The sequence below is a fragment of the Corylus avellana genome, chromosome ca1 (assembly GCF_901000735.1).
Source record: "Corylus avellana chromosome ca1, CavTom2PMs-1.0".
In the NCBI taxonomy this organism is placed as follows: Eukaryota; Viridiplantae; Streptophyta; class Magnoliopsida; order Fagales; family Betulaceae; genus Corylus; species Corylus avellana.
In genome coordinates, this window is record NC_081541.1 from 39,942,815 (window position 1) to 39,956,504 (window position 13,690).

The following is a 13,690-nucleotide window of genomic DNA, read 5'->3' on the forward strand; positions in this document are numbered from 1 at the left end:
CTCCAACTAATCTCCTCCATAAGAGTACACTTCTCTAAATCTCGAACAACCTCGGCCTTCCTCGCTAACTCCTCCTCGTTCAAGGCCCTACTTTCTTCGTGCTCATCAAACACCCGAAGATCCTCAAGAAGAGTCCGCTTATTCCTCTCAATGTTACCAAACACCTCCTCATTCCAAGTCTTCAAATTCAGCTTCAAGGCCTTGAGTTTGCGAGCGAGAACAAAGCTCGGCGTACCTTGGAACTCATAAGAATCCCACCATTGTTTCACTAAATCAACAAACCCTTCCTCCTTAAGCCACATATTCTCAAACCTGAATGGCCTTTTCCCCTGAGGAACCTCCCCCAACTCAAGCATAATTGGGAAGTGATCCGAGCATGGACGGGGAAGCCTCTTCTGCCTCACCCCTGGAAACCCGGCTTCCAACTCTGGAGAAACAAGAAACCGATCAATCCTAGACCATAGCGGAGGATCTTGAGAGACCGACCAAGTACAAACACCCCCTACAAGGGGAAGGTCCATAAGCCCTTGTTCAGAAATAAAATCTGAGAAACCCATCATAGCACAATCCAGACGAGCTCCACCAGATCTTTCACTAGGGAATCGAGTGACATTGAAATCTCCCCCAATACACCAAGGCACGTTCCACCAACTAAGAACGCCAGCCAACTCATCCCAAAGGAGCCTTCTATCCCTATCAATATTCGGACCATACACCCCTGCAAACGCCCACACCGAGAGATCTGCCACGTTCCTGAAAGACACCGCCAGGGTAAAATCCCCTACACAAACATCGATCTTCTCCACCACCCTAGTATCCCACATGATTAAAATACCACCCGAGGCCCCATTAGACTCCAAGCAGCACCAATCCACATAATTTCGCCTCCATAAACTGCGAACAATGTTTCTAGACATAGCCTGAATCTTGGTTTCTTGAAGGCAAACAACATCTGCATTCCAATCCCTAAGCAAATTGCTCACCCTCAATCGCTTATCCCTCTTATTCAACCCTCTCACATTCCAAGAGATTATGCTTATCTTCATAACACTCCTACATTCCCCCTCCCTTTCCTGCTTCCCCGAATCGAGCTCCCACTTCTGGCATCATAATTCACCGAACACTCCAAATTCCTCATCTCCCTTTTACCTTTAGTGCCGCTGTTTGAAGTAGTTACCATCCTATTATTTCGACGTTCCTCTTCTAGAGAGGTCAACAATGCTAACAACTGCAGCTTATGACCGGCAAACGAAATCCCCACGATCGGATATATCTCATTGGCACACTGAATAACCCAATCGGAATAGCCTGCTGCATCCCCTGAATTAGGGCCATAACTGTTCAAAGGCGAAGGCCCCTCTGTTCCACTCGCCTCTGCCCTCCCATCTTCCTTACTCCTATCATCGACCATGATTTCACCCCCACACCTCTTAGCTACCACCACCTGACCAACCTCTCGAGACTCAACCAAACCTGCACACCGGAGTCCATTATTTGAAGGATCAACGTCCCAGACATGCAGCCCACCATTATACCTTAGTTGCTGCACTTGACCCAAACCCCCACTAGCCTGACCGACAACCTGGAACACTTCACCGCCATTCCAAGGTACCAACTCATTGCCCTCACACACTGTACCTGGCATCACCGGCATCTTCTGGTGCGAAACCACCATCTCCAGTGCTCCGACAGCTCCAGAAGACTCCCCAGACTCGACCCACTCAAGCTCCTCACCGGCGGCCACCAAAATTGGCACCTCCGGCGTTGTCTGGCTCGACAGAGGCTCCCCTCCTTCCGAAATCCCGACTGCCGGAACACTGGATAAGTCGCCGGCCATCTCTGACTCACCAGCGACAACCACCAACGGCATCTCCGGCTTAGTCTGGCACGGAAACATCTCCCCCCTGTCCTTAATCACGATCGCCGGCGAGCAGCGGCTATTTCCGGCCAGAATCGACGCTTCTGTACTGCCAGAAAACTCACCGGGACCGTCACCAGAGGCTCTCACTGTAGCCGGCGATCCCTCTTCTATGAGCGCCCCTGCTGCCGCTGACGTCGACGCACCTGGGTGGCCTGCCGGAGACCTTCGGCATCCCTCCTGCAGGCCAGTCGTATCGAACCCCTCCGGCGATCCCTTGGGTCTTGCCCCTTCTGGACCAGACACACATGGGCTGGACTGACCCAGACCCAGGCCCACCCTCCTGCGCCTATACACAGCCACCACCTTCTTCTTTCCTTTACACTTTCTCTTGGGCCATTGGCCTTTCCCCTTAGACCCATCCTCCCATTCCAAATCCCTAACCTCCAAGTTGATCTTCTTGGGCTGGGCCACCCCTTGTGAGACCCCTCCTGCCAGCCCACACACGCACGCCCCACCACTCCTCTCCTCCAGAAACTTAATTAAAAAATCAAATCTCTCTAGACCCACGTCAACCTCTCCCCTCAACCTACTCAACGACTCCTTCGCATTAATGAGTTCAGTCTTCACACGAAAACAGGCCTGCTCTTCGAGTCTACCTACCCCCTCCCATCCCTTCACGTGATCAACTCCAACTTCCGATGCTGCCATCATTGTCGAGGTGTTCAACCTGCTCACCGGAGACTGATTTCTACTCGCCGGGATCCTATTGACAACTCCCCGTGACCCCCCTGCCTTTAGGTTGCACAATCCCTCCGCGTCAGAGAAATGGTTCTTCATCAGACCCTCCACGCAACCTCCACCAGTCTTCAACTGTATCCTCGCCTTGTGCGTATCCACCCCCTGCTCCGTGAAGGCATGGTGTTGATTATCCTTCTCTGTAGCAGCCTCCTTCAACCATCTAGGCACCCTTGCTATCGGCTCGGAATAAGCAACAAAACAGTCATCTGCCGGTTGCAACGACGACCCCAACACTTCCGCGAAACTCCTCCTTCCCCCCCCCTCAAACTTCTTCTTGTCTACCGTTGTCTCCCTGACCTCGCACAGTGAAGACTTGGCCAAACGTACCTCCGAGATGAAACGTTCCCAACCTTGACCAGCTCGCCCTTCTGGTATAATAATCGAACCTCTTCTTTGCCTTCCATCAAATTCTTCTACCGTCAGAAAACGTCCGTTCCTGTTAGAGCATTTTTGCGCAATTATCCGAGGAAACCTTGCTCTGGATTGGTCCCAAAAAACCTCAGAAGTTTCCACTGCCACCAAGTCCTCCACAATGCGCCCCAACCACAGCAGCTCATCCTTCTTCAAGAAGATGGTTTTTTGAATCCTATTGCTTCTTTCAAAAATCCTCACCCCTGAGCTTTTTATCACTAACTCAAACTTCTTGGACTCCACAGACCACTTCCTCGAATCAGCCATAACACTAATCAATCAGCTAACAAACTAGACACCCAAACAGGTCACACGCGCCACCCACACCCCTGCACTCAGGCGGGGGTGGATGAGAGAGAAGAGAGAAAAACTTTCATGCTTGCAAGCTCTTGTACCAACGTTAAAGTACTAATTCAATAATAAAATCTTTTTAGAAATATGTTTGCTAATAAATTTCTTCTTCTTCTTATTATTTTTTAATTTTAATTTTAATTTTATTTTATTTTTATTTTTATTTTTATTTTTTTTAATAGAGTCTGTCTTATAGAAATTAACTCGAAAAAACTTCATCAGCAAGTACAATATTTTTTTTTTTAATTTGAGACGTGAATGAAGAGTGGACTAGAATTATTTTACTTGGTACACCTGCAAGTATAAATAAAATAATGAGAATACTTCAGAAAAACCCTTTAACTTCCATGTTTTTTTAAATTACTCCTTCGAAATTCAAAAACTCTCTATTAAGGGAATGAAACTTTCAATTTGTTTCAATTATCTCATTTTGTTAAGATTTTCTGTTAAATCTTGTCAAAATTTCTTAAATACTAACTTTTATTATAAAAAATTGTACAGATTCATGCATTTATTTATTTTTTAAATATTTTTGATATTTTGCAACATCTTTGCAATGTTTTTCTTTTTATTTAAAAAAAAAAATTATAAAAGAAACATGGATTTTTGAAATTTTGATAAGATTTAATGAAAAATCCTAACGGAATTAGGTAATTGAAAAAAATTGAAAGTTCGATACTTTTAATTGAGAGTTTTTAAACTTTAGAAGGTAGTATCAAAACGAGTAGAAGTTCAATGAAGGTTTTGTGAAATTTCCACTAAAATAATTGTTTTTGTGATTGCTAGTGGTACATATTTCGTGTGTGGTATTATTATTTTGATATGAAGCTGAATTGTGTCGATATATGCCCCCGAATAAGTGATTGAGTACTACCCAATCTTTGTAGTTCGTTGGATGTTGCATAGCCTGATTCTACAGGCGAATGAGCTTTAATCCAAGGAGCCACTATAGACAATATTGATTTAGAAGCTATTTGTCATGTTCTAAGAACCTCACATTACTTATAAAATAGGAAGAGAAAGAGAAGTATTTCTCATATTTTTCAAATGCACTTTTCAATTTGTTTTTTTCTTCTCAAAAGTCGCTTCCCAAGTGATGTATTACCATTTCATTAGTTAATGACACTGTGTTCAAAATAATGAAACTCATCCATGAGAGAAATGTTAGGGTTTCCATACTTTTTTACAAAAATTTGGTCTCCAAATGATGTGTCATCATTCTATCCTGTTATGCCTTTATTTACTCAAACTAGAGAGATTACATAGAAAGGTAGTGAGACATCACTTGGGAATCAAATTTTGAAAATATAAAAATAAAAATTGGAAAACCTAGCATTTCTCTATCCATTATTTATTTAAGAATCAACTTTTGAGGAAAAACTTTGGTAAGTTTAGCACTTCTCTCGTACAAATAGCGCATCAGTTGTTGCTATGGAAAATATATTGACTACAACGAGGGAACCAAGGATTCCCAAATTTCATACAAGATAAAATATGCTGGAGAAATTGTACAATATCTCTTATTCAATAAACCTTAGGTTTTATAGAAAACCCATTCAAGCTGCAGGTAAAGGTAATTAGGAAAAATATAACTAATTTTCTCCTAAGAAGTTACGTTATTTGAAGGAAGATATACTCTCTAATTTTCTCATAAGAGATTATATGATTTGAAAGAAAGATATATACTCGCTGATTTTCTTTTAAGATATCACATTATTTGAAAGGAAAGATTACTAAATTTTTTATTCTTACCATCTGAGCCGGTTGATAGCAAAATGTTGTGGAGTTTGTCAACTTGGGTAATGCTAAATGTTATTTTCATGTCATTCCAAAACTGATGTGGCTTTAACAATTACCATGAGATATGTGATAGATTACTATTAAATCTTGATCCAAAATAATTTTAGAAGTCACATCAATTTTCAAAGGATACAAGAGAGGAAATCTCACGTCAACTCTAGTAATGCTAAGAATGATTTGTAACATTACTCTACCATAGCGGTCCAAAAACATACATTGACTTCTTCCTAAGCCAGTTATAACAAGGTGTTCACAAAATGGATATATAGCTGGGATGAAAACATCAAGATTTTATCAAATCCTTAGCTCTTGCAAACCGAACAAATGCCCTTAATAGGTTCAAAATTTTAGGCCGGTAAGAAAGGGTAAAGTTAATCCTCTCATGTTTGGGTTGAAACTTCTTATTAATTTGTGAGACCCAATTTAAGTAAAATGAGAAGTGAATGATTATGTCATAACCTTTAGCTTTGATACTAAAGGCATTTTTGGGTGTGCATTTGAGAGACATAAAAGTGTGTATAACACTCTAAAAGTCCGTTTGAAAAAAGAAAAAGAAAAAAAAAGAGTACCCGTTTGGTAAAAAAAATTTGAAAGTACTTTTAAAGGTCCTAAAAGCCTAAAAATAGCCAAAACGCAAATTTGGCAAAAACTTAAAAATAAAACTTTTGCAAAAAAAAAAAAAAAAAAAAAAAATCCAAAACAAAACATTTTTTTTGACTTAAAAGCTCTATTTCTCCCAAACAGGCTCCAAGTTAAATTACCACTTATCTCAAATGATTTCACTTAAGTACTGTAACAAAATTATATTACATGTGCTATAGTTTTTATAACGGTTTAGATCTAATTTCTATCTTTCTTTCCAATGAAAAACTTAAAATTATTAAATCTTGATAGTTGAAAAAACTATAGAACATGTATTGTAGTTTTTTTTATAGCATATAAGCCAAATTCTATCTGAAAAGCATAAGTTAAAAGAAAATAGTAAGTTGGATTATTTAATTAATATTCAAAAATACCCAATATATGTCCCGCGCACAAACATCTATTTTCTGATTCCAATTGATAAATCCCATCTTATGAAACTAGCTTATTTTTCATAAAGTTGAATACTCTAATTGGAATTGTTGGTTAATGACTGATCAATGAGTTTAATATCAAAATTTTATTATTTTATTATTTTTATTTTTATTTTTTTTTTAAAAAACGCATTCTTAGCTTAATTCCTAGATCGGCCACGTATCCGAGAAGACATTCCACCGGCACCCCAATCAAAAAATAGCAACCTATGTTGATATATCCACTACTGCAAAGGTTGCACTCTGCTTAAAAGATAATGATAAAGACTCCCAAGTGTTTCATGTTGAAGCACAACTCGGAACAAGCTTCTCCAGTTCATTTGAATTGGATAATATCTATTTAGTTATAGTGAAGGAGTATTTTTGTCTTTTCAGTTTTTGAGGGGACAAAAATTTCCTTCCACTATAACTAATTGAAGATTATCCAGTTCAAATAGACCGGAGAGGATCCTCATTCAACTCTATTCAAAACATATTTCTATATTGAAGACTATTAAAATTCTAACTCACAACATTAATGACATCACGCAGAGAGCTCAATGGAGTCAAAGCTCAATGGGAAGGTTGTGGCGTGTCAACACGCAGAGAGCTAAATGGAGTCAAAGCTGGAAAAGAGTGTGGTAGTGAAAGAAGCTGGCAGAGTTGGGATGATATTAGTTGATGAAGCAGATAATTAAGGATGTTGGCATCCCCTTTGTGATCCCTGCAGGCTGCAGCTACTGTTGGAAGAGGATGTTAATCCTCCATGGTCACCATCTGCTCTTAAATCTGCCTTCATGTCTTGCCTGTGAATCTTTATGGATATTTAATAGCCTTATATGTAGTTGAATTCCCAGTTTTTGAAAACAATTTGAAACACAGTTTTATTCTCAATTACATGTCCTCTTTGAAATGTGAGAGTTGATTCGTAAAAATCGACTAAATCTTCAATGCCTCAACTATCAGACAACTCGTTTGGTGTCCATTCTCTATTTGAGTGACCCAATCAAGTTTCCTTAAATTTAGAGTAGTACGTTTGGTTTTGAAAACACCACGAGAGCTTGTTTCAAGTGATCTTTTAGGATTTTTTTTTTTTAATCTTATATTTGGAGAAGAGAAGAGAAGAGAATTAGATTTAGAGAAGCTGATACTAGTGCTCTAATGTAGGAGAAGATCGTGCAAGGGACAAAGTGGACTATTATATCTTTCCAAGCATTCTAACCATAACTTATATTTATTGCATCTATAAAACAAAAGATAAGGTTCATTTTTTAGATACAAAGAAACGTTCAATTTATATGTTTTCCCATTCTGATGCATTGAAAGCATTCAAGCATTGAGAGAGTAAGAGAGGTGAACATGGAAGAACTAATTACAGAAGGGGTCAAAGATGACCTACTTTTTTTATCTTTGAAAAACTGTATCATAACAAACAGACAAACTTCACCAATGACAGTAGAGAAATTTGGAGTCGAAGTCAATGCAACTCTGAAGGATCAAGCAAGCCTTCCAACACAACAAGCTGGTCCAACAGCGCAAGCTTCTCTTCTTCAAGGGTTTTCACCTCATCTTCAATCTCTCTCACCTCTCCCCCCAACGCAAAGCTCTCTTCCTCCAGCAGCAAATACTTCCGCCTCAATGCTCGGTACTCACTTCCAGACGTAGAAGAATCAGGCAATGAATCAGAGTTTGATCTCTCCGGTTGCTGGGATGATGGAGAAATTTCTTTCTTCAAGTTTCTCTTGGAGCTCTTCTGCCCAGCTTTCAGTAACAAAGGCCCCTGTACCCCATGAACCTCTTCCACATTATTCCCTTGCAAAAGAAACAAAGAAGCCTTTTGGGTTGAGATTTTCTTTTTCCCTAACTTTGGCTTTAAATTTTCCTCAGACTCTGGCATTCTTGGATCTTGCATTTCCCACCAACAAACGCTAAACCACAAAAGCACAAAACCCAGTTAGGTCAGAGCCATAGATTGCTAAGTAAATCCCAAGATATTCTTGATAACCACATGGCTTTTCTCTACAAATATCACAGCAGTGACTGGAAAGGGGGAGTCATTCCCAATCATCCTTCAAAGTAGAAAATGAAGAAAGCATGAATAACTAGATCAACTTCTCTTCCTCTCCCTTCCCTTGAGCTCAAAACTCACTCAATTTTTTTTTTTTTTTTTAACTGTCAATTTAGCATGCACACACATACAAACATAACATTTGTTTCTTTCTCTACTAAAAGTACTTCAGCAGTTTTATCTTAACATTCCAATGAGCTTTTTCGTTCATCTTCCAAAACAATGCAACAAGCTCCACAATAATTATAACAATCTGAGAATTAGAAAATGCAGTTTTGGAAAAAAAAAAAAAAAAAAAAAAAAAAAAAACAGCAAACCATGAATAGAAAATCCAATTAGACTTTACTTAAAATCCCTACAATGCCTATAGCGTCAAGACTACCTTCATTCTCTACATCAAGGGCCACCACATCATTTTAGGTTAGCAACCATGAGTTAAGACAGCCCTTTAATCCAAGTGGAGCCCTAGAGTCACCTGCCCACCAATTTAAGAGAAGTTGAATATAGATAGAACTACTAAATATACGTTTCTACCTTTTCTCCCATTGTGAAGCAATTTAGGAAACCCAAACAACACTAAACCTTGAAGGGAACCAACTTTATCCATGTCCTCAATATCCTTATGGACATCAAAATCCAACCACTTGTAAGAGGTGTCCTCAGCAACAAGCCTATAGCATTAATTATTTTGAATAAACTGCCTAAGAGGGGTCACTTAGCACCAGGACCAATACATAGTTTTTAGGGGAAAATCCACTTTACCCCCTTGAAGTTCCAGGAGTTTTTCAATTTGAACCCCAAAGTTTAAAAATTGGCAATGTACCCCCTTAATGTTCCAAAAATTTTCAATTTAAACCTTCCGTTACTAATTTCCGTTAAATTGGACGAAAATTAAAAAAATAAAAATAAAATAAAAATAAAAAGCTTGAGGGTAATTACGTAATTTCATAGATTTTTGTCCAATTTGACCGAAATTAGTAACAGAAGGTTTAAATTGAAAATTTTGAAACATTAGGGGGTATATTGCCAATTTTTAAATTTTGGAGTTTAAATTGAAAAACCCCTAAAACTTCAGGGGGTAAAGTAGATTTTTCCCTAGTTTTTATCCACAACCTGTCTCTGCAGCATTGGAACCAAGATCGGTCTTGGCACAGACTTTCCCGGTCCATTTAAGCATCACCCTTAGGGTTTCCTTGGAATCACACATCAAAGAAGGGTTGTGTCAAACAATCCTAAAAAAGAATCATTGCTAGAAATTTCATAACCGTCTTATTCATTCAACCATTGTAGGAAAAATCTTCACCTCCCAATCATGAGCCGATCTAATAAAGCTAGCAAAGCTAATCTTGGAGGGAACCTAGTAAAGCTAATCTTCACCTCCTAATCATGAGCTGATCTAGTAAAGGTTATGTTCCAATGAAGGCAACCACTAGAAATCTCCAAATGATTTGCCACAAAAGCATCATTAACGCGAGCATTACTTAAAAAAACAAGAAAAGCTTCCTCAAGAGCCTAATCCGTACACCATAGAACGTGCCAAAATTTAATCTTGGAGCCATCTCCCACCTTAAATTTGGTATGACTAAAGAAATCCCCCAAACGCCTCCTGATATTTTTCCACAACCCACCCCACATGGCCCATAAACCTCTTTAGAACACAACCCACCCCAAGAGCTAACATATTGAGACTCCACTACGATTCTCCACAAAACCTCTCTCTCAAGCACCATAGCCACTTCTCCAAAAGTCCAAGGTTGAACAAAAGCAAGTTTTGGACCTCCAACCCTCCCTCAAAGATCAGAGAACAAAACTTGGACTAACTCACCAAGTGAAATTTGAATTCTTCTCCGAGCCCAGCCCATATAAAATTTCAATGCAATTGTCAACACCTCCCGGGAGAGGGAAGGGGAACATGAAGTATGTATTATATCCAAATTTGTGTTATATCTTTATAACCATTTATTTGACACATCCCCTTTGGACTTTGAGGGATCTGACCTCTACTGATGCCACTATGGTGGGTGAAAATTTCTTTTGATATTTGATGACCGTATCAAATAATCCGAACAATCACATGCTGGTTCAAATGTGCAATTTACAATATACGATTTGAGTTCCCAATAACTGAGAAATTCAAGGATTCCTCTTTTCTCTGAGCATTAACCTAAAACTTATAAGAACAATCTACTGCAATGCATGGAGAGCAATACAAAACCAGCAATTCTTTCAATTCATTTGTTCCTTCAAATGAACAAATCCTAAACACAAGCAAGATTTGACAGAAAAATGCAATCAATTTGGCATTTTTTCCTCAAGATACAAACAGAACAATTAAAATTTGATAATTCATGAACCAAATTAACAACTGAATTTTGGAGATAAAAGAGTTTTAGAGAGAATTTGAGTTCTATATCGAAAACCTTCAGACGAGAATGAAAATGAAAATGACAGAGAAAGAAACCAAAATCAAACGAAAATTACCAAATCTATAGAGACAAATTCGCAGATCTGAAACTTTTCTTTCTCTAGAGAATCAAACGCTCCATACGATTCAATAAAGAAAGAGAGAGAGATGAGAGTACCTGAGATGCTAACCGAGAGAGAGAGGACCTGTTCGGTGTTGAGCGTGAAGGAGAAGAAGAGAAGCTCGATCGAGAGAGAGGAGCTGAGCGTGAAGGAGGGAGCCGGCTTCCATGCGGTGGCTAGAGGGCTGAGATTCTCGAGTAAATGCCACGGAACAACAAAAGTTCCGTAGATTTTCCGTTTTTTCCTACGTGGCACCCGTTAACCAACTATGGTTAGATTTAAAAAAATTAAAAAATTAAATAAATAAAAAAGGAAAAGAAATCGAATACCCACACACGCGTATCCTCTTGCGCTTCCGACGACGCCAACCCTTCACACCGGCGACGGCCACCGGATCGGCAACGCCCACATTCACGGGTATGTTTATTTTTTGATTATTTGGCTTTTTGGGTTCTCTAATCTATGTTTTGCTTGGATTTGGATTTGTGTAGCTGAGTATGGAGGAACATTTTCGGTGGGTTTTAATTAGCTAGTTGATTTAGGTGATGACTTGTTGATATTTGGTGGTTGAAAACCGGAAACATAAAAAAAAAATTTTGGCCGTCTGTTTGCTGGGTTGATTTGGTTGTCTGTTTGTTGCTGCGTTGATTTGGTATAAATTTGATGCGTTGACTGGCAAAATTTGTTGACGATGGTTTTGGTGGGATGAATTTTCTGCTGCCGGCCGGCGAAAACTTGCAGGAAATACAAAATACAAAAATAATAAATAAATAAATTTGAAGAAAATTTATTTCTTCAAATCACCTGGTGGTGAGTTTCTGTTTCCAATCCTTCAATCTTTTTTCTCAAAGGAATGTATAATTTAATTCCTTTTTCGTCATAATAGATTTTATATTTAACAAAATTCTATATTGATTTAAAAGGAAAACTGATATTGTTTTTGAAATTTCTTTTTCGTGTGTTTTATGTTTCCTTTTGTAATGTATGACATTGTTTCTTATTTATTTATCATGAAAAAAGATGGTGATTGTAAGTTCTTCAAGTAGGCTATAATACGAAAAAAAGAATAACAAAATGGCTGAACGACATAGAAGACGAAACGCGAGCTGAAATTGGTAGACTTAAGAAGTTGATGGAAATTGAACTTAATTCATACATGGGTTGTGCTACTTTTTCTCATGACTTGATCCCCCTAATGATGTTTGAAGTTTGCTGTGGCGTTCCCTTGGATTGTAACTTTTTTTTGGTTAACCATATGTTCCACTTCCACTTCGCATTTTTTCCTTTCAATTGGATCTCCGCATTGATATGCTGTTTACTATAGTTCTGGATAGAAACACTTGCGTTGCCATTCCAGAATAATGCCAATCAACCATTTCTCCTTATTGCATGCACCACAAAGGGTCCGCAAAATCCCAACTTATTTTTTAGGGTTAATAGTTTAACAACTTTATTTTTATTCACTTCAGTTTCAATTTATATTGCAAATGGTACCTCAATTATTGATTAAAATGGAGTTAGCACTCTCGTTCAATAAAAAGTTGACACGTGGCAATGAGTAGTTATTAAAAATTTCAATTTTTTTTTTTTAAAAAAATAAATTAATATTCCCATACGTGTAGACTAGTGGTTGTCATTCCAGCTGTGATTGATTGCCAAAATAATTTTTCCCGCAAGATTTGCTCCTGAAATCATGCTCCATATTCATCCGTTCTTTGGCTGGCTAAGTATCCGTTAATTTTTGCAAAACATTTTCCCCAAGATTTCCGTTATGGACTTCAATCCTCCCGCTCCTTCTTTCCTTTTCTGAAACGTCTCTACTAGCTAGCTCCGGTTTCGTTGCTCCGTCCCCGTGTTATTCACCGCCACTTCCCACCGATTCCAAACCTGCTCTGTCCCTTGTCCCTCCACCGGTTTGGGGAAGCCGCTCGCAACCAAGGCCCATATTACGTGTACTCACCATTATTCCGGTTTGCATTTCTCTTCCAACATCAATGCCATGCCTAATAATTTCACAATTGAAACAAAATTTGGGCAATCTTCATATCAAAAGGGAACCCACATTGAATTTCCTTTTAACTTTAAAATCCGTCCCCATGAGAGTGGTCTAGACAAATCTATCCTAATTTTCACTCTCAGATATTCACCCCATCCTACTCTATCCTCATCAACGTCTACTTCTTCAACCATTCCAACCAAGGAACCAATTTTATGGCCAATGTCATGGCCCATACATGCGAAAGGTAAATTATACATCCTCACCCAAAAGGCAACCTTATCAAATGCGATTTTTGATGGGGGAGTTATCCCATCAAATTTCTCCACAGAAAACAAGTTTCCTTTAAAAACTCAGGGTCTCCCTTCCATTACCCTTGATTTGTCTCGTACATGCTCAAATTCCACCAGAAAAAGATTCGCCCCCACTACTTTGAGGGAGATTGTACGTGTAGGTTTCCACCCCCTAATCAAAGTAGCTTTGATAATATATTTCCCAACAATCCGATCCACCAGTAACTTGCCAACAAGACAGGTTTGGCCTCTTGTCACAATTTCTTCCGGTGCCTGTTCTTGAACTTCCACTTCCTAGCTTTCCTCCGCTGATAGTGTGGTGAGGTCTTCAGCCATATTCTCCTCTTTGTGAATAATTACAGCTCTCACAATTTTCCTTCACAGTTAGATGCTCCTTCTCCTCTAGGGTTTAGAGTCCCAGAGAGAGAAAAAGAAAAAGAAAAAGAAAAAGAAAAAGAAAAAAAAAAAAAAAAAAAAAACTATAACGTTTCTTTACTTCGTATAGTTCAATGTTGATTTTAAAAGCCATTT

General features: G+C 38.8%; 1 protein-coding gene across 1 annotated transcript; it reads right to left on the reverse strand.

The window, feature by feature from the left end:
- Positions 1-7,520: 7,520 nt before the first annotated feature.
- LOC132161730 (uncharacterized) lies at positions 7,521-11,454 on the reverse strand. The gene is made up of 3 exons (XM_059571916.1): positions 11,200-11,454; positions 10,927-11,114; positions 7,521-8,204 (listed from the first exon to the last, which is right to left on the reverse strand). The coding sequence occupies exon 3, from the start codon at positions 8,186-8,188 to the stop codon at positions 7,754-7,756; it is 435 nt and encodes a 144-aa protein (XP_059427899.1). The 5' UTR covers positions 8,189-8,204; positions 10,927-11,114; positions 11,200-11,454; the 3' UTR covers positions 7,521-7,753.
- Between the last annotated feature and the right edge of the window lie 2,236 nt (positions 11,455-13,690).

Coding starts and splice junctions, on each gene's coding strand:
- LOC132161730 (XM_059571916.1), bottom strand. CDS start 8,188: ATGCAAGATCCAAGAATGCCAGAGTCTGAGGAAAATTTAAAGCCAAAG.